The sequence below is a fragment of the Heloderma suspectum genome, chromosome 15, assembly GCF_057233095.1.
Source record: "Heloderma suspectum isolate Gila_16-S chromosome 15, 16-S_ref, whole genome shotgun sequence".
In the NCBI taxonomy this organism is placed as follows: Eukaryota; Metazoa; Chordata; class Lepidosauria; order Squamata; family Helodermatidae; genus Heloderma; species Heloderma suspectum.
In genome coordinates this window covers 12224441-12243792 of record NC_139472.1, presented here as the reverse complement: position 1 = coordinate 12243792, position 19352 = coordinate 12224441, and the positions used below count along the sequence as shown (strand labels likewise).

The 19352-nt window shown below is 49.2% G+C and overlaps 1 protein-coding gene across 1 annotated transcript in view; it reads right to left on the bottom strand.

The window, feature by feature from the left end:
• Positions 1-19352, bottom strand: part of PLCH2 (phospholipase C eta 2) — a 144058-nt gene that overhangs the window by 55407 nt on the left and 69299 nt on the right. Inside the window, exon 11 of the mRNA XM_084822068.1 lies at positions 18684-18842. Coding sequence (XP_084678194.1) covers positions 18684-18842 — 159 coding nt within the window. The remainder of the gene's footprint in view (positions 1-18683; positions 18843-19352) is intronic.

Here is a 19352-nt window from a genome sequence, read left to right as displayed (position 1 = left end):
CCGTCCTCCTCGTTTCCATTTCTAAAGCTTGCCATGTTGCATTATTCATTTATGCTGACAGATTATCCCCTGGATCAAATGGGCACCATAAATTAAAAAAAAAAAAATACAAACCAGGTGCTAATCAAAATATCATTATTACAAATACAGAAAGAAACATCTCCCATATGGAAAAGAGATGTGTTCCCATGTCGTCGTAAACAATGCGAAGAGCTAAGAGAAAAGCAACAGAAGTCAAAATCGTTCTGTCTTGTTAACAATTGCCACGCAGACTCTAATCTCAAGATGGGTAATGATTCTGGCAGCCCTCCTTCAGATTGACATGGGGCACAGAATCCATTCCTTGGAGGCTTAGATGATGGGAAAACAAACACACAAAAAGTGGGCTTCAAAAGCCTTAAGAGCATAGACACAGGTCCTGAGGATTGCCCACTATGCAGATGGCCAACGTCAGGTTACCCATATGTAGGGATGCTGGAGAAATTCGAGACAGAGTAAAATGAGCTCGGATTTCTAAGAATCTGACCTGCGGAATCTGCTGCAGAGCGACCTCTTCAGGCCATGCGGAGTCCGTGGACTTTCGGATGATTTTTTTACTTTCCTGAAATTTACGCATATACATCTCTAGAAAAATTAGGGATGTACGAAAGTCACTTACCTTTTCGAAGGGTGACATTCGTGGTGGTGGGGAGATGCTCCGTCCCTCTCCCTGAAATTCTCTCCGGCTGGCTCCGCTCCGCGGAGATTCCGCAGAGCCGCCAGCTGGGGCTGCCCACAGCTGGACATCTGGCCGCCGGGACGCCTGCAGGGACGCAAATGGCGGCGGCTGTAGCCGCCGCCATTTGCATCCCTGTATTTTGCCGTAATAGGCTATGTAAATATTTACGTAGCCTATCACGGCAAAAAAAAAAAAGGGAATGCAAATGGCGGCAGCTACAGCGGCCACCATTTGCGTTCCCTTTTTTTTTTTTGCCATGATAGGTTACATAAATATTTACATAGCCTATTACAGCAAAAAAAAAAAAGGAACAAAAACGGTGGCCACTACACCATTTGCGCTCCTCTCTTTTGCCGTAATAGCCTACGTAAATATTTACGTAGGCTATCACGGCCAAAAAAAAAAAAGGAACACAAACGGTGGCCACTACACCATTTGCGCCCCTCTCTTTTGCCGTAATAGCCTACGTAAATATTTACATAGGCTATCACGGCCAAAAAAAAAAGGAACACAAATGGCGGCCGCCATAGCCGCTGCTATTTGCGTTCCCTTTTTTTTGCCGTGATAGGCTACGTAAATACTTACGCAGCCTATCACAGCTTCCGCAGGGACGCAAATGGCGTCCCTGAGTTAGCTGTGATAGGCTACGTAAGTATTTATTTAGCCTATCATGGCTATAGTGATGAAGCGAATGGCGGCCGCGGACATGGCCACCATTCGCAAGTGTCAGGAGCGCCCTGGCGGCCTCTTTCAGTAGACTCCAATAGCCAACTCAAGACACAGACGAAAGGATCCTTTTCAAGGTTTAATCCCTTTACAACTTAATGACTCTTTCAGATGCTAATCACCAGCAACTAAGCAAGGAACAGCAGAGTGGCCAATGCTCCGAGTAGGCAGTTGTTCCCCGTTTGAAGGAGAGTCACTTGAAGACCCTGAACTTATGGGCTAGGGAAAGATTCTCCCTCTTTCCCTTGGGTCCACAGGAGGCGGCTGTTGCTTGCGCGCCAAACGGGCTCTACGCCTCCTTTCCGCACCCTCCATCTCTCGTCGCTCCCTGCATCTGTGTCGAGCGTCTAGCAAGCCCCGTTCCCGCACTTTCTCACTGCTAGGATCACTATCTATCTCAGGAATGCTGGCGGGAGGAATCTCTGCCAGCTGCTGTGCCTGTAAGCGATGAGCACGCTTCTCTCCCACAGGTCGTTGCTCTTCCTCAGAATCAGAACTGCTCTGGGGTTCTGTCGGCTCAGTTTCCACCCTGACAGCAAGTCAGCGCGAATGGCAGCAGGCAGGTGTCCTGTTTTGCGCGCCTTTTGCAGGGTGGGAGGCGGGGGGGCTTCGTTCTGCCACAGATTTCAGGGGGCCGAATGCACTGGCATTCGGCCTCACCGAGATCTGTGGCGGAATTCTCTGACACCCCTAAGAAAAATACGTACATTTCTGCTGAGGAAATGTTGAATGGAATGAGGGACAATATGCTAAATGTTACGTACCGAGGTAAATTATGTAAATACTTACGTAAATACTTACGTAAATATTTCCACATTTTTCCACACAATGAAAAAAAAAAATTCGCATCCGTCTGTGGGTGTCAGGAGTGCCCTAGTTCCCTCTTGCAATCCCCACCAATAGCCAACTCAGGACACAGACGACGAGGAATTCTTTCTGAGACTTTATTCCTTTATTACTCTTTCAGAATACTAATCACTAGCGCCAAAGCAAGGAACAGCACTGGGGAAAGATAGCTGAGTAGCCTAAGCTCCAGGTAAGGCAGATGGTCCCCGTTTGAAGAAGAACCATGGGAAGACCCTGAACTTATGGGCTAGGGAGAGATCCTCCCTCTTTCCCTTGGGTCCTCAGGACGCGACCGTTGTTTGCATGCCAAATGAGCACTATGCCTCCTCTCCGCGCTCTCCATCTGTCATCGCTCCCTGCGTCAGCACCGACTGTCCAGCAAGCCCCCCTCCAGCGCTCTCTCACTGCCAGGGTCACTATCTCTCTCTGGAATGCTGGCAGGAGGGATCTCTGCCAGCTGCTGTGCTTGTGAGAGATGAGTGAGCTCCTCTCCCACGGATTGCTGTTCCTCCTCAGAATCAGAACTGCTCTGGGGCTCTATGGGCTCAGTTTCCACCCTGACAGTGGGCGGCTGAACGAGAGGCACCTGATAATCCACAGAACACAGATGGAGCGGATTTTACGCAGTCCACGTATGCTTATATCCAGTGGAGGCTGGTGGCTCCAATGTCACTGGGGCGGTGAATTTGCCCAGGGTTGCCATCAGAACTCTAAAGGAGCTATGCAAGGTGCTTCACACCTTGAAGTAACTGGGAAGGCCCCTTTAGAGTTCTAACTGGTTGTGACTGAAACCCAGAAAGGATGCCTCTAGGGATGTACGAAAGTGACTTACCTTTCGTGGGTTATGTTGATGGTGGGGGGGGAGGTGTTCCGTCCCTCCCCCCGGAATCCTTGAACGGCCGGCTGTGCTCCACAGCAGCTCTGCAGAGCAGCCGGCCAGGCCAGAGCTGTCCGCAGCTGGATTTCCGTCCGCGGAGGGCTCTGGGTAAAAAACAAACAAACAACACAACCAACTGCGTACGCAAATGGCGGCGGCTACAGCCGCCTCCATTTGCATTCCTTCTTTTTGGCCATCTTAATCTACGTAAATATTTACCTAGACTATGACGGCGAAAATAAAGGGGAACGCAAATAGCGTAGCGGGCGCTATTTGTGTCCCTTTTTTATTCACCGTTTCAGCCTACGTAAATCTTTATGTAGGCTAAAACAGCGAATCAAAAAGGGACAGAAATAGCTCCCGCTACGCTATTTGCGTTCCCCTTTATTTTCGCCGTCATAGACTATGTAAATATTTACGTAGATTAAGACGGTAAAAAGAAGGAACGCAAATGGCGGCGGCCATAGCCGCTGCCATTTGCGTATGCAGTTTTTTTTTCTTTTAAACCCACCCAACCATGATAGGCTACGTAAAGATTTACGTAGCCTATCACGTCTTTTTTTTCTTTTTTAAAAAAACCTAGCCATGATAGGCTACGTAAATCTTTATGTAGCCTATCATGTCTTTTTTTTTTTTTTACACACATGCCTGGAAATGGCGGCGGCGGCGGCAGCCGGTTGGAAGACCGGCCGCCGCTGCTGAAGCCGCCGCCGGAGCCGCCGCCGGAGCTGCTGCTGCCCAGAAGATCCTCCCCAGGTGAGTCTCGTCCCAGGGGGAATCCGTGGGGGGGCAGGGGGGGCAGGCCGTTCCGCCACGGAGTTCGGGGGGCCGAATGCACTGGCATTCGGCCTCACCGAGATCCGTGGCGGAATTCTCTGACATCGCATTCACTGACATTGGAGCCCACCAGCCTCCACTGCTTATAACCAGTGCCAGGATTAGCTACTCATCCCTCCCTGTGCCTCAGAGTCCACTGGAAAGAGCCTGAGCTTGCTTGCTGGCCTTGCAGCGCTCCCTGGAAAAGGAGGCAGGAAGCAGACTGTGGGGAAGTGACAGTTACTGTTGTCACATGCAGCAGCAGAAGCAAAAACACACACAAACCTTAGGAAAAAAGAAAGAAGCCACACTACCACCACTGCTATTGATGCACCCTACCGCTGAGAAATGGTGGGAGAATTTCTCCTCCCCTTGGAGAATTTGAGCCTTTCTACATGAGGCATTTATTGTGCACTCATCATTCCCTACGCATGGTCGTTTACAGGTTGTTTAGATGCATTGAGCAGGGGGTTGGACCCGATGGCCTTGTAGGCCCCTTCCAGCCCTACTATTCTATGATTCGATGATTCTAGATGACGTTCTGACAGTTTCGCTTCTGTTTTGAACCAGCATTTTCGATGAGTGTTGTTTGTTTTACAGCAAGGAAAATGTGGTATTGTTTGTGAAAACGAAAGAAAATGCTTTTTCAACTTGTGTAATTGCACCATTCCGCTATACCACAGTGCCACCTACAGATTATGTAGTGGAAATGCAGGAAAGGAAATGCTGTTCATGGATGCCCGGATCTCAATTCTGCAACAGAAGCGAAAGCAGATACAGCAGATTAACAGCCTCGTGTAGAAAAGCTTTTCAATGAAAAGGTCTCTCTCCCTTTCTTACTCAGTCTTTCCACCTATTTAGACACTTCGCTTCCCTGGACATACTCCTCAACCCCTTGAAGTGTCAGGTCCCTGGATTTTCATAACCAGGAGTCTTGGAGGAAAGGGGTGGAGCAGAGCAGAGCGGTCCTTGCCAACTTAAGAGGGCAGAACATAGCAGTGGAGGCTGGTGGACAATTTGATTGGTGGGGCTGTGGGCAAGGGGGTTGCAAGAGGTGGAGAAGTCTTTGAATTCTAGCCCAGGGGCGGAGCCAGATGGAAGTGGGAGAAGGCAAAAGGCCGCATCCTTAATTCTTATTCCTAATTACATTTATAGGCTAGGGTTCAAATCCCTGCTCATTCGTGACGCCCAACAGATGATTCAATCTCTCAGTCTAACTGACCTCACGGGGTTGTTGTGAGGGTAAAATGCTGCCGTGAGCTTCTCGGAAAAAGGGTGGAATGAAAAGGCACAGAAGCACACAAACAGCTGTAACAGGGCATTGAAGAAGAAGGTCTTTTTAAAAACTTGAACAGGACTTGAACTGTTTGCTCACAAGACTAGTGGCTGTCCTGTTCTGGACTGAGCAGAAGCCCATGGGGATCAATACGAGGCAGCAAGAGGCAGGGCGGCAGCACCCAGGAGAGCTCCTAGTGAGCGACTTGCCCTGACAAAGTCTGAGGCCAGACTGAAGCCTTTTATGCTACAGTCCCAGACTCCGCCCTTTCCTAAGAATGGAGGCCTTAAAGGGACAGGCCTCTGACTTGTAGCCTAGCACTCCTCCGTCTCTCCAAGAGCTCATGCCTGGCACGCTGCCGGCATTGGCGCATTGGCTCCCTGGAATGTGGGGCTCTTGTAGACGAGGGCGCTGGGGCTAGGCTCTGGGGGCTTTGGAGGTTTGGGCTCAGGGGGCTCTGGCAGGCCTGCAGTGGTGCTCAACCCTGGTGTTTCCTCTGCTGGCACCACTGGATCTTCAGCTTCGGAGTCCACGTCACTGCTGGACTCCCGGGTCATGACAACGCCTGATGGAGTATGCTCGTCATGTTGATTTCAAGGTGTGAAACAGCCCAGCGACGTGAATCAGATCAACTGATGCCAAAGAAGAGAAGGGAATGAATGAGGCATTTCTGGGTCTTTAAATCATCATGCCTCTAGAGGGCAGTGATCCTACGCAGAAACAGCTTAGCCACAGTGACAACCGCGGCCGACTGCGTGAAAGAAATCTCTGGGCAAACTGAGTCAGACAACTGGGCTCACCCAGAGGAGTTCATGCACTCAGACACAAACCACGCCGGATTTGTCATCACTTGATTGCTCAGAACACATCCCCTCGCAGGGGAGTTGTGCAAAGTGACAACTCCGGGGAAAAGCATGGTGTTCCTTAACGGTATTTGCTTTGCAGTGCCTCATTCACACATGCATGACATTCAGAGTAGGCGGGGGTGGGGAGTGGGGGGCGGGAAACCCCAGATTAGTTTGACAAGATTCAGGAACTGTGGAACCTAAGAACATGAGATTTTAGCATCTGCGGCGCCTCCAGCTAAAGAGAGCAGGCAGCAGGCGATGGGAGGGTCCATCAAGTCACAGCAGACAGAGCTGGGTTAGATAGGCAAAGGGTCTGGTATCAGGAAGTTTCCTACGTTACTATGGCCAGGGAAACCTGGGGGTCAGCAACAGACCCCGTGCTGGGGGGTGGGCCTCAGCAGGTATTAGACAATGTTAGCCCCTGACACCAGCTCAGGGGAGCAGATGTCACAAAAATAAAACGCTGAAGGCAGGCCTTAATGATGCTCAGACAGCCACGAACTGCAGCACGGAACATTTCAAGTTCCCAGGGCTTCCTTCCCCTGAAGACTCTGCAGACCGGGGTACCTGCTGACTGCTCAAGCTCGCAGCTCAGTCAGGATGCATTAGAAATTACAAAGAGAACCCGTCAAAGCTGGCTTCATGACCTCCGGCGGCTGGCAACGGCCTCGTTCTCACAGCACTGGTAAAGCTGCGTTTGGGCTGCTGATACCTCTTCAGACTGCACTTGGAGGGTCATGCAACGGAATGCATGGAGGCAGAAATAGACTCCCATCCCTTCCCGCAGAAAGCTAGCATGTCAGTGTTCTATCTGTGGGAAATTTATTTCGTTTGATGTGTTGGAGCTTTCCCTTACGTGGGGGGAGTCATCCCCACATTCAGGTTGAAGTGGTGCACCCCAAACACAGCCTTCCCACCCAATGGGCTAGCTCCAGGTTTGAGGGGGGCCCTTGGCAGAGCACCCACTGATGCCTCCCTACACACTGGCCGGCAGCAGCAGGTTCACTGGGCACCAGCTGCAAGCAGCCTTCTAACTAGCGCAGTGCAGCTGGGGGCTGCATCTTAATTTCCCACAATGCTTAGGGTGTAATGTCGCTCAGGGGCATTGTGGGATCTGAAAATGGCGGTTCCCCCAGAACTAGCCATTGACCCTGATCAGAGCACTGGGGGGGGAATCTTAAAGGGGAGAAACAACAGAGGCATTAGCAGAGGGCCCAGCCAGGGCGCTGCAACCCTGACATCTACCAAGGGCACTGTGTGTGCTGATGCCAGGCTTGATCATAATGACCCTTCCAAGATCTGTAGTGGCCACAGATGGTTGCAAACTCCCTATCTTAACAAGCCATAAGGTTTTTAAAAATTTATGTATTTATGTATTTATTTCTATACCGCCCAATAGCTGAAGCTCTCTGGACGGTTCACAAAAATTAAAACCACAAAGTGCAACATAAAACTATATAAAATACGAAAGCTTAAAACTACAGTATAAAAGTACAACCAGAAGAAAACCTGACAGCAATGCAGAGATTTAAAAATACAGATTGAAAACAGCAGAGCTAAAAGACTAGAGTGCTAAAATGCTGGGAGAATAAGAAGGTGCCGAAAGGAGGACAACGTAGGCACCAGGCAAATCTCTCTAGGGAGCTCATTCCACAGCCAGGGGGCCACAGCAGAAAAGGCCCTCCTCCTGGTAGCTACCCGCCTCACTTCCTTTCGCAGGGGCTCCTGGAGAAGGATCCCTGAAGATGATCTTACGGCTGGGGCTGGTACATATGGGTGGAGGCGTTCCTTCAGGTAAACTGGCCCCAAGCTGTTTAGGGCTTTAAATGTTGATACCAGCACTTTGAATCAGGCCTGGACATGCACAATTTTGATTGCAGGATTAGAGAAACAAGACCGACCCATCCCCGAAAAAAACCAATGCACCCACCCTTTGTGAGCTTCTTTGTAGACTCGAAAGGCCTCCAGAACCTGTTGCAGCAGCGTATTAACTAAAATTCGGCTAACGGCAAGAGCTCGTATGCGTCCAAGCTCAGGTGCTGAGCTTAAAAACAAGGGTGTGGATGCCTGTATGTTTCTCTCCACCATGCAAACTTCCAAGACATTGAAGAGTTACACAACCCAAAGAAAGGCACATGGAATGTAGGCTGGTCACCAAGGGAGCAGCAAAGGAGTGTTCAGAAGCCGTAATCCAGTGTGACATTCCCTGGCTGAGCACTGAAGCAAAGCATGGATGCACATAAGCCTGATCCAACCCCGCCCCCCCCCCGCCCTTTCACTCCTTGACTACAGAAGCAACAAAAGCAAGAAATAAGAGCGGGCAGAACTGGGTGCGAAGACCCCCATGAGGGACACCACAACATACAGAATTGCACCTAGAAATGCGAAGACAGGCAAGCGATCCAGTTGGAAGGAGGACACAGTATTACACAAGCTGTCCCATGAGCTTTAGGAAATTCAGGGCCATTTTTGATGGCCTGTTTGCTTTGAGGAAAGAAAGCTGGAGAATTACAGTGTCTTCATAGCGATCTCCTTATTCAAAGCTTCAGCAGGCATTGCAGGTGTGGAGAAACAGGCATGCTGTGGGAGTGGGGCCAGCCATTCTCGAAAACTGACCCGGCCTCCCACAATCCCCCTTAGAGCTTCACGTGCATCAAGGGTTGGCATTCAGGGGCATCAGGGGTGGGCACCTGCCAAGGCCCAAGGCCCAGACACCACAGTGACCCAATTTGCACAATCAAAACAAGCCACTGTGGCATCAGTAATCCCTGGTGCATGCCACTTCCCAAATTACCCGCCCAGGTGTGTCATCAGAACCCAGGTGGCATGGCTTGTTTGAGGGGGAAACAACCCTCAAATAACCCTACAAGAGCCAATGGGTTATAGTGGACTGTTTGATCGTGCAAACTGGTCCCTTGGCTACGAAGGTGAGTTGTGAACCAAACCCCTGACCAGCCCAGCCCAGCCCAGCCCCATTCAATCTCACAGCCACAGACTCACTGACGCAGTTCGCACAACACAGCAGCCCACCGTGGCTTAATTTAGCCACGGGGGCTGTTGCGTTGTGCTGGGCTCCCTGTTTACCTGGCACCCTCAGGGTGTCAGGGTGGACACTAAGCCCATAGAATCCCAGAGTAGTTCCGATTCTGAGGAAGAGCAGCTGCTCCTGGGAGAGGAGCGCGCTCATCCTTCCCAGGGCCAAGAGCTGGCAGGGATTCCTCCCACCGGCATTCCTAGCATAGATAGCGGTCCCGGGAGTGAGAGAGCATGGGAAGAAGACTTGCTAGATGCCGACGCAGGGAGCGGCACCAAATGGAGGGTGCGGAAAAGAAACGTAGTGCCCGGTTGGCACGCAAACAACGGTTGCGCCCAGAGGATCCAAGGGAAAAGGGGAGGGACTCTCCCTAGCCCATAAGTTCAGGGTCTGTCAGTGATTCTCCTTCAAACAGGGACCAACTGTTCCAACCTAGGGCATAGGTACTCTGCTGCTCATATCTAGTTGCTGACAGTAGAGTTGTTAAGTTGTAAAAAAGGAATAAAGCTTTTCTTTGAAAAGAATCCCTTTGTCTCTGTCTGGACATGGCTACTGGATTAGACTGAGAGAGGCCTCCAAGGAGCCCTTGACACAGGGGCTCCTGAGTCCTGCTTGCTGTGTCATATGCACCTAAAACCAGCTATGGGTTATTTGAGGGCTGTCTACCCCCTCAAGCAAATCACAACGCCAGGGTCACGCAACACAGCAAGCTACAAGCCTGCTCCAGCTGGCTGCATATTCAAAATGGCGGCAGGCGCACTCCACTAAACCCCTCGGGGAAATTAATCCACGGTGGCTTTGTGTTAGGTGTGAACAGTCCTGCTGCGTGGCCTTCGACCAAACCACCTTCCGTCTACAATACGTCCATTGCAACGGCAGGTATTCTTACAAAAATACACCCTGCAGCCTTTAATAATAATAGTAAAGAAACAACGAGCTTCATTTGTGCTGCATGCCATTTCTATTGTAAAAAAAAAAAAGCAATAGGCCTCTCTGATAATTAAAGGGTAGATTGTCAGAAGGTCGAAATGGAGCAAAGCGTAACCAAAAGAGAAGAAGAACAGTGATGGGTATGAAAGATCACTTTTCATTTCTGCTCCAGGAGTCACAGACTAAGAAAGCAACATATTCTGAGATCAGATTAAACACGTTCTTCTCACAGACCGATCCTGATTGAGTGGCAGGAGGCAGCGATTCATCCCCCTTTCCTTTCATTCATAAATGTGGGCCAGAAATGTCTTCTTATTGATAGCTTAGAGGCAAAGGCAGAGCAAAGAGTGACATTAAAGGCAGGGAGGATTTTAGACAGGATTCAGGCCAATTCACTGCCAGAACATCTCCTGATGCCTCGCTCCTGCTGAATGGTCCTACCTGGTCCCGTCGTCTGACCTCTCTGAATAGGTTCCGGGGAGATTACACACAGCTGACGCAATCTGCATTTTTAAAATGCAGGAAATGCTGATCAAATTTGCCAGTGACACAAAATTGGGTGGGATAGCTAATACTTCGGAAGACACAAACAAAATTCAAAGTCATCTTGATAGACTGGAGCACTGGGCAGAACATAACAGAATGAAATTTAATAGGGATAAATGCCAAGCTTGGCACCTAGGAAAAAGGAACCAAATGCAAAATTACAAGATGGGGGATAAGTGGCTCAACAACACTACAAGCAAGAAGGATCTTGGAATTGTGGTAGATCACAAGCTGAATATGAGCCAACCATGTGCAAAAAAGGCAAATGCTATTTAGGGCTGCATTCATATAAGCATAGCTTCCAAATCCTGGGAAGTACTAGTTCCCCTCTACTCAGCACTGGTTAGGCCTCATCTGGAGTACTGTGTCCACTTCTGAGCACCACACTTGAAGAAGGATGCAGACAAACTGGAGAGGGTTCAGAGGAGGGCAGCGAAGATGATCAGGGGACTGGAAACAAAGCCCTATGAAGAGAGACTGAAAGAATTGGGCATGTTTAGCCTTGAGAAGAGAAGACTGAGGGGAGGCAGGATAGCGCTCTTCAAGTACCTGAAAGGTTGTCACAGAGAGGAAGGCCAGCATCTCTTCTCGATCATCCCAGAGCGCAAGACATGGAATGATGGGCTCAGGTTACAGGAAGCCAGATCCCGGCTGAACATCAGGAAAAACTTCCTGACTGTTAGAGCAATACGACAATGGAACCCATTCCCTAGGGAGGCGATGAGCTCTCCCACGCTGGAGGCATTCAAGATGAGGCTGGACAGCCACCTGTCAGGGATGCTCTGACTTAGATTCCTGCATTGAGCAGGGGGTTGGACTCGATGGTCTTGTAGGCCCCGTCCAACCCTACTATTCTACGATTCTATGAAAAACTGCACAGCTTAAATGGCAAAGGTGGGCTTAGAGTCATGTCAACTTTGGCGCTTAGCTTGGGGCCAAGTTCAGGACTGTAAGCACAGGGGGAAGCCCCTCCCTCCAGGACATTCCAGGGCTAGATCTACACTCACGCTTTTTATCGGTATTGAAGTGCACTGATTAGGGATGCCTCAGGAGTCCAAGAAGGGGGTGGAGTCCAACGGATGCCCCCCAGCTCGGCCTCTCGGACCCTGTGTGCCAAGCCGCCACCGCTTACCTGGTCCATGAGTACCTGGCAGCCGCCCGTCCTCTTAGCAAGCCATCATTTTGCATAAAAATGGCGGCTTGGGGTTTTACAGCTTCCATTTACATAACATTATATATCTGGAAAACCCTAAGCTGACCTTTTTAACCAAAATGGTGGCTCACTAAGAGGACGGGAGGCCCCACAGCCCTTGCCAGGCGCTCCAGCAGCTCACACAGTAAGCAGGGGTGGGTGGCAGCCACGGCTGGGTGAGCACTCTGTGAAACCAGATGTAGGCGAGTCCATCTATCCATTATATATTCCCTATTCCACTTTTCTAGTGTTATTCCCTGCTTTTTATTCTGTATTATCCAAAATGCCACAACAGATGTCGTTGTGTGTGCTACGAGGTATAAATGTGCAAGAGGAATATAGCGTCACCATGATGGGACAGTATCGATATGACACGAGGTGTAGATCTATCCCAGGGCTCTTCCATAGACTTTCTAGGAAATCCTATGCAGAGCCAAGTGCATCAAAAGCACTCTGAAATCAGCTCTGCATAGGATTCGGCTTTTCCTCATGGATATACGAACAGTGAGCAGAGGGTGTTCGCGATGGCTCGGTGAGAAGCAAATCTGCTCCTACCTTCTGACCAATGGGCAGTATCCAACAGCATCATTCCACAAACTCAAACAGTGCTAGCGGAGTTCCAGAAAATCTTGCAGTTGCGCAAGTCATTGTGCATTTATATTTGCATTTGCACAACTGTTTGTGCAAGTATAATGTGCAGCCAGCAATGATTGCACAAGCATAATGCACAACTGCTTGCACAGCAGGTTGTGCAACCATGCTTATGCAAACCTAACTTTGGCTGGATTCTCCTCTTGCGCATAGTTCAGAACCTAGTTAGTGGAATGACACAGTTGGATACTGCCCAATGAATACAAAGGTGATGGAATAAATGAGATGCACTAGGCAATTGGATTTTATGTCATCAATATTCAATGCAGGTAAATGTACTAGGGTAAGCTGTTCTGGCTGTGTTGCATTGATCTGTTCAAACCCCCAGAGCATCCTTCAGCTCCCTTGCTACAAAATTTCTGGCTACAGGCCCGGATGGGATGATTTGAGATTTACTAGAACGCCTGCAGTCCACTTACGTGCTTTAAACCTACAAAGTGAGAGTGCATGTTCAGGCTGTCTTCACAATTCAGGCATCTGTAATCGAAGTCAACTGACTGAGTCGGTGGTCATGCTTAATCACGTAACGGTGCTGGAGCAGAACAAGACTCCACTCAGCTCAGCATTCTTTGCAATAACGGCAGAAATCAGCAGGTTCTAGGTTCTACCTTCCTCAACCTTGCACCCTCCAGATATGTTGATCCACAACTCCCAGCATCCCTCAAGTCAACCAACATGGCTGGCTGGGAGATGCCGGGATATTTGGGCAAACAATACTAGGTGGTCCACTGGAAAATTAGCCAGTGGCCTACCAGTGGATGCAGACTACTGCCTACTTTCTGGTCTACATCCACTGGGCTATCAACCCTCTTGATAGATGTCATCCCTTCCTGTTAGGTGGAGGCCATAGCTCAGTGGCAGAGCACCGGCTTGACATCTAGAAGGTCCCACGTTCAATCCTCAGCATTTCCAGCTAGGGCTGGGAAAGACTCCCTGTCTGAAACCCTGGAGAGTCACTGCCAAGTCAGCATAGACAATGCTGAGTAGTTGGACCAGGGAGCTGGCTCGGTATAAAGCAGCGTCGTACGTTCCTGTCCAGATGAGCCATGGCAGATGGTAAGTGGAGTGGGATAAAGCAGTTTCCTATGTTCATTAGGAGCAACTATGGGGCAATGGTGGCTGTGTGTGTATACAATCATAGAATCATAGAATAGTAGGGTTGGAAGGGGCCTACAAGACCATCGAGTCCAACCCCCTGCTCAATGCAGGAGTCCAAGCCAGAGCATCCCTGACAGGTGATATTGAGACAGAGCTCTGTCTTGAGACGCTGGAGAGATACTGCCAGTCAGTGCAGTCAATGCTGAGCTAGATGGACCCGTAGTCTGACTCAGTGGGGCTGTTCACACGACATGCTAACCCACACTTAGTGGTTGGGTGTGGGTTGTTTTGAACTGTGGGTTGTTTGTTGAACTGTGGGTTAGCATGTTGTCTGAACCCAGGAATTTTCCATGGGGTGGTTCATTTTGAATCGTGGGTTGTTTGTTGAACCATGGGTTAGCATGTTGCCTGAACGCAGCCAGGGTGGCTTGTTAACCACGCGGTGTGGCTCATCTCGAGGATCCATGGTTTGTTGTTGGGGTGGTTTGGAGTGGTTAATGAGCAACACTGCATGGTTAACAAGCTGCCCTGGCTGTGTTCAGACAACACAATAACCCACCCTGCGGAAAATGTGCTGTGTTCAGACCCAGGGTTCCAAAAACAACCCACAGTTCAAAACAACCCAGACTCAACCACTGAGTGTGGGTTAATGTGTTGTGTGAACAGCCCACAAGGCAGCTTCCTACAGTAATGCAAAACAAAACAATCCCTCATTCCTTCCCCACCTATTATGTTTAGTACTTTCCCAATGAACTGATGCCAGCGCCATTAATTCCCACTGATGGTGGGATCTTTGAATGAAGTTCACTTCACTGACCAGTCTCTGATGAAGATGGCAGCGGCAGCTGTCGCCGCAGGACCACCGTCGGGAAAGTGATATTAATGGTTTCGCACAGGGGAAATAAAACCGGTTCTCCTTGCATCATTTCCCCTCGCCCACCTGATGGAGCGTTCACAAAAACAATGGGCAGCCTGGGCTGACGATAAATATTTATCACGATTAAGGGGGAAGCCAACGAAGGCCCGCTAATGCTCCAAGCTCAAATTGTTCCCGCAGAGGAAAAAGCAAGAGCAGTGATCAGTCAGGATTAACGGTGATTACACACCCAGCTTCACCGCTGCAAAGTGCTTTCCAAACAACAGTAAAAAGCTATGTGCTCCCCCCCCCAAAAAAGCAGAACTCCCTGAGGGTCGATTTGGAGATGGTTCTTGGATGCCTCTGTCCACCAGTTGCTGGGGAACATGGGCAGGAGGGTGCTGTCACATTCGTGTCCTGATTGTGGGTTTCCTGCCAGCAGCTGGTTGGCCGCTGTGTGAACAGAACGCTAGGCTAAATGGCGTACTAGTCTGATCCAGCAGGGCCCTTCTTATGCTCTGATCAATGTTCTTATTTTGGTGCAAGCCGACCTTGCTGCATTGAGTCTCCAGGAATGTAGGAAGCTGCCTTATACCGAGTCAGATCATTGGCCCATCTAGCCCAGTACTGTCGATACTGACCGGCAGCGGCTCTCCGGGGTTTCAGGCAGGATTCTTTCCTCGCCCTCCCTGGAGAACCCGGGGCCTTCTGCATGTCAAGCATGTGCTCTACCACGCTGAGCTACGGCCGCTCCCAGAGACCCCCCTATGGCTCTCTAGGGCTGCAGAGAGCAGATAGGGCAACTCTTTGTGAAGTGCACGTTCAGGCAGCACCCCTAAGCCTGCCTAGGAGTAGAGTTATGTGACCAGTGATCCACCTCGAACCTTTAAATCCCCCAGCGCATCAGGAGAAGAGGCAGCTGTGCCTTCTCTGGCAGATCGCTCCAGTTTGCTCTAAGCCTTTGCCTAGCCCAGGGAAAGGGGACCTCTGGCCCAGAAGCCAAATCCTGCCCTCCAGAGTTCCCCAGATGGCCATGTCCCCTTTCCCCAACCACCGAGAGTTTGGTGGCTTTTGTGCTTTCTTTCTTTCTTTCTTTCTTTCTTTCTTTCTTTCTTTCTTTCTTTCTTTCTTTCTTTTTGCCTAATCTAAACATTTGAAATGCTTCTCCTAAGGCTTAATTGCAAGCAGGAAGAGCTTTCTGCTAAAATATGCTGACAACTTTGGGTTTTTGGCTCCACCCTTTTGCCTTTGGCCTTGTCCACCTCTGGAATGTGGCCCCCAAGAGCTTCTCTGAAACTGAATCCGGCCCCCAGGCAGAAATAGGTTCCTCACTCCCTGGCCTGTCACATTCAGCTGTTCAAAGCACCTTGCACCCATTGTTGAGATCAGCAACTGGCTGTCCCTTTCTCCCCGGTCCCGTTTGCCCATGGCTCACCTGAGATGTGTCACACCTGAAGGCCTGCTTGTTACATCAGTGGGTGGGGGGCGGACAATAGAACTGGAGAGGAACAGGCCAGAGAAACTGCGGCTTCCTTGTCTCCTGAGATATTGGGGCACTTACAAGGACAACGTCGGTCTCCAGCTTGCAACCTAGCAACCCTAGTTCTGAGGGCACAGCTCCAGTTTGACCATGTTGTTGTTGTTCAGTCGTTCAGTCGTGTCCGACTCTTTGTGACCCCATGGACCATAGCACGCCAGGCCTTCCTGTCCTGCGCTCTCTCCCGGAGTGTGCTCAAGTCCATATTCTTTGCATCGGTGATGCTAACTAGCCATCTCATCCTCTGCCATCCCATTCTCCTTTTGCCTTCCATCTTTCCCAGCATCAGGGTCTTTTCCAGAGAGTTTTCTCTTCGCATTAGGTGGCCAAAATATTTGAGCTTCAGCTTCAGTATCTGTCCTTCCAATGAGCAGTCAGGGTTGATTTCCTTTAGGATGGACTGATTTGACCTCCTTGCAGTCCAGGGGACTCATAAGAGTCTTCTCCAGCACCACAGTTCGAATGCATCGATTCTTCGGCGCTCAGCCTTCCTTATACTCCACCTCTCACAGCTGACCACGTTAGGCCCTCACATTTACAGCCGCTGATCCATCACGTAGGTAGAATACTTTGAACAATCTAGCATGCAGGGCCGGCCCTACCATGAGGCATAGTGAGGCAGTCATCTCAGGCAGCAAATTTTGAGTGTCATAAAAGGGCAGCAAATTGTTATTTATTTACCTTGTTGCTATTGTAGTTCTACTTCCATGGAAGGTGGAGAAGTGCTGATGGGATTTTCTGCCATGTGCACCACAATAATTCTGCTAACTTTGCACCTTGACTTGGGGGGTGGGCATTATTTGCCGCTCTGCCTCAGACAGCACATTGACTTGGGTTGGCCCTGCTAGCATGTAATGTTGATGTCTGGTATTATTGACTTCTTTCCCAGACGGGAGATATCTTGGATGAAACCATCTGTTTGGGGGCAGGGGGAGGAGGAAATGAGTGTCTCTTTTTGCTGAACCAATTTGCCCTGGTATTACTGGGAAAGTGAGAGATGCTCCTTGATTCTGTGCAGCCTCCTAACACATCCTTTCCCTCCCCATGACAGATGCTGTTCTCCAATGGCAAACGCTAAATCAGGACCAGTTTCCACAGTAGCAGAGATACCTTCTTGGAAATTATTAGTGAGAAAACCAAAGAGCAAAAGGAGCTCTGAAGCAAGCAAGCTGTCCGCATGTATATAAAAAGGGAAAGGAACACTACCCAGGAATAGAAATACCAGAGCATGACACAATCAAGAGACCTACCCCAAATAGATGGTTTTCCAGACTTCAGCTGCTCTTTAAAGGCAATGGGGAATCATGTGGGTGTTTTGTGTTTACAAACAAAAGCATGCTGGCGCACTAAAAATACAGCCTAATTTATCCAAGCATGACTCAGTCGCTGATAGAACCACTCACGCTAATGGGAAGAGCTGCCTCTGCTTAGGGCAGGTTGTGGCAACGCAGCCAAGTTTACCTTGGTAATCGCGGAGTGGTGTGGAAAAATTGCCCAGAGTGCCTTGCTTGTGAGACAACTAAAGGGCTCAGCAGAGCGATCCCTTTTTCTCCCTGTAACCAACTCAAGAGCGGATTCTAGTGTTTAGAACAAACACATGATATGGCACAGTCCTCTCTGGAGCGTACCTCTCATTCCACTTAGTTTCATCATAGGGACTGCTGAGACAGCGAGGCCCCCTCTGTCAGCCTGGCTGGGACCACCAGACATTTGGCTCCTCCAATCCTGGTTAGAGATTGAAGAAAACAGCACATATCCAAAATTTAGGAGACGTTTGCTTTGTACCTTGCCTTGAGGGCTTTTAAAGATAAAAGGCAGGGTAAAAAGACACTTGCGAAGAGAAAACTCTCTGGAAAAGACCCTGATGCTGGGAAAGATTGAAGACCAAAGGAGAAGGGGACGGCAGAGGATGAGATGGCTAGATAGGATCACCGATGCAATGAATATGGACTTGAGCACGCTCCAGGAGAGAGCGGAGGACAGGAAGGCCTGGCATGCCATGGTCCGTGGGGTCACGAAGGGTTGGACACGACTTAACAACTGAACAACAACAACAACAACAACAAAAAGATGCTTGCTAATTAATTAATTAAAATCAGAATGCAGGTGGGGGGGATTAACTATGCATTTTTCATGCTTTAGTCAATGGGGGAAAGTGCGCATTTTAAAAAGTGCGCACAACAAGCAGTGCACACTTTTCAAAATGCTCCTGGTCTGGACTTGGACCCAATTATGTAATGACTGAATTGGGTCCAAGTCCACACCAATTTTCAAACTTTTTATTAGCACTATTGTTGTTTTTAGTAGACCTTAGTACAACTGCTTGGAAGCAGGACTATTCTATCTCCTTAGCTGGGAGATCAACTACCTGTCACCTAGCTGGTGGCCAGTCCATCCAGTTACCTGAACTGTTTCCATCCCACTGGTTGTGGTAAAACCTGTAACTTTAGGAACTTGTGCCTGAGGGAAAAACCACCATAACAGTAAGGTATCTATTGCAACTTCATATCCTAGCTTTCTCCCTGACATACCAGTTTTCAATGTTCAGGGAATGTATAGACATACATACATATGAGCATTCAGTGGTTTGACTTTCTAGCTGTCACCTGAAGTGGTACAACCTAGACACATTTACTACAACCATGAGAATGAGGCCTTAATTATGATTTTTTTTTTCAGGTTGCCTTTTGGGACAAACCAGATGGATCAGAACAGTTCCCCCAAAATGTTACCTTCTTGAGATCGTGCTTATTGCTGGCTTTCCCAGAGGGAGGCAGGGTGGTAACTGTAAAATTATTTGGGTCTTCACAATCACGGATTTTGGATTCCTTGATCAGAGAGTCCAGCTTCTTCTTTGCAATGTTCTCCACTCGCTTCCGATTGGAGGTGGCCTAGAAGAAGAAAACTAGGGAGTTAAGGACAAGCAGGAGAGGCAGAATTTGGGGTTTCTCTAGCCAGAGCCCAACATCAACTAAAAAAATGAAACGAAGAAGGAAACGAAGCAAATAAATGAGAGCAAAGTTCTAAGTTTGCTCTGAACAGACTATTACACTACCTCATGCTGGCACATTTGTCATGGGACGAATCTGCACGACAAACATATATGGGTTTTATATATGGGTATATATGGGTTTTATACCAGTTTAACTGTCATGGCCTCCCGCCGCCCCCAAGAATCCCGAGAAATGTAATTTGGCTGAAAGCGCTGAGCACTTTCTCTGCTTGAGATCTCCAGCCCTCTTCACAGAACTACCCTTCCCAGTGAATGACTGTTAACCCAGCTTAGGTGCAGTGTAGATATGACTCATGGCTTGTTCATTACGCAACAAAGTAGCATTCTGTTCTCTCCACTGGAATGATATGATTTCTTCCCAATACCAAGGCTGGTATTTTGAAGAGTC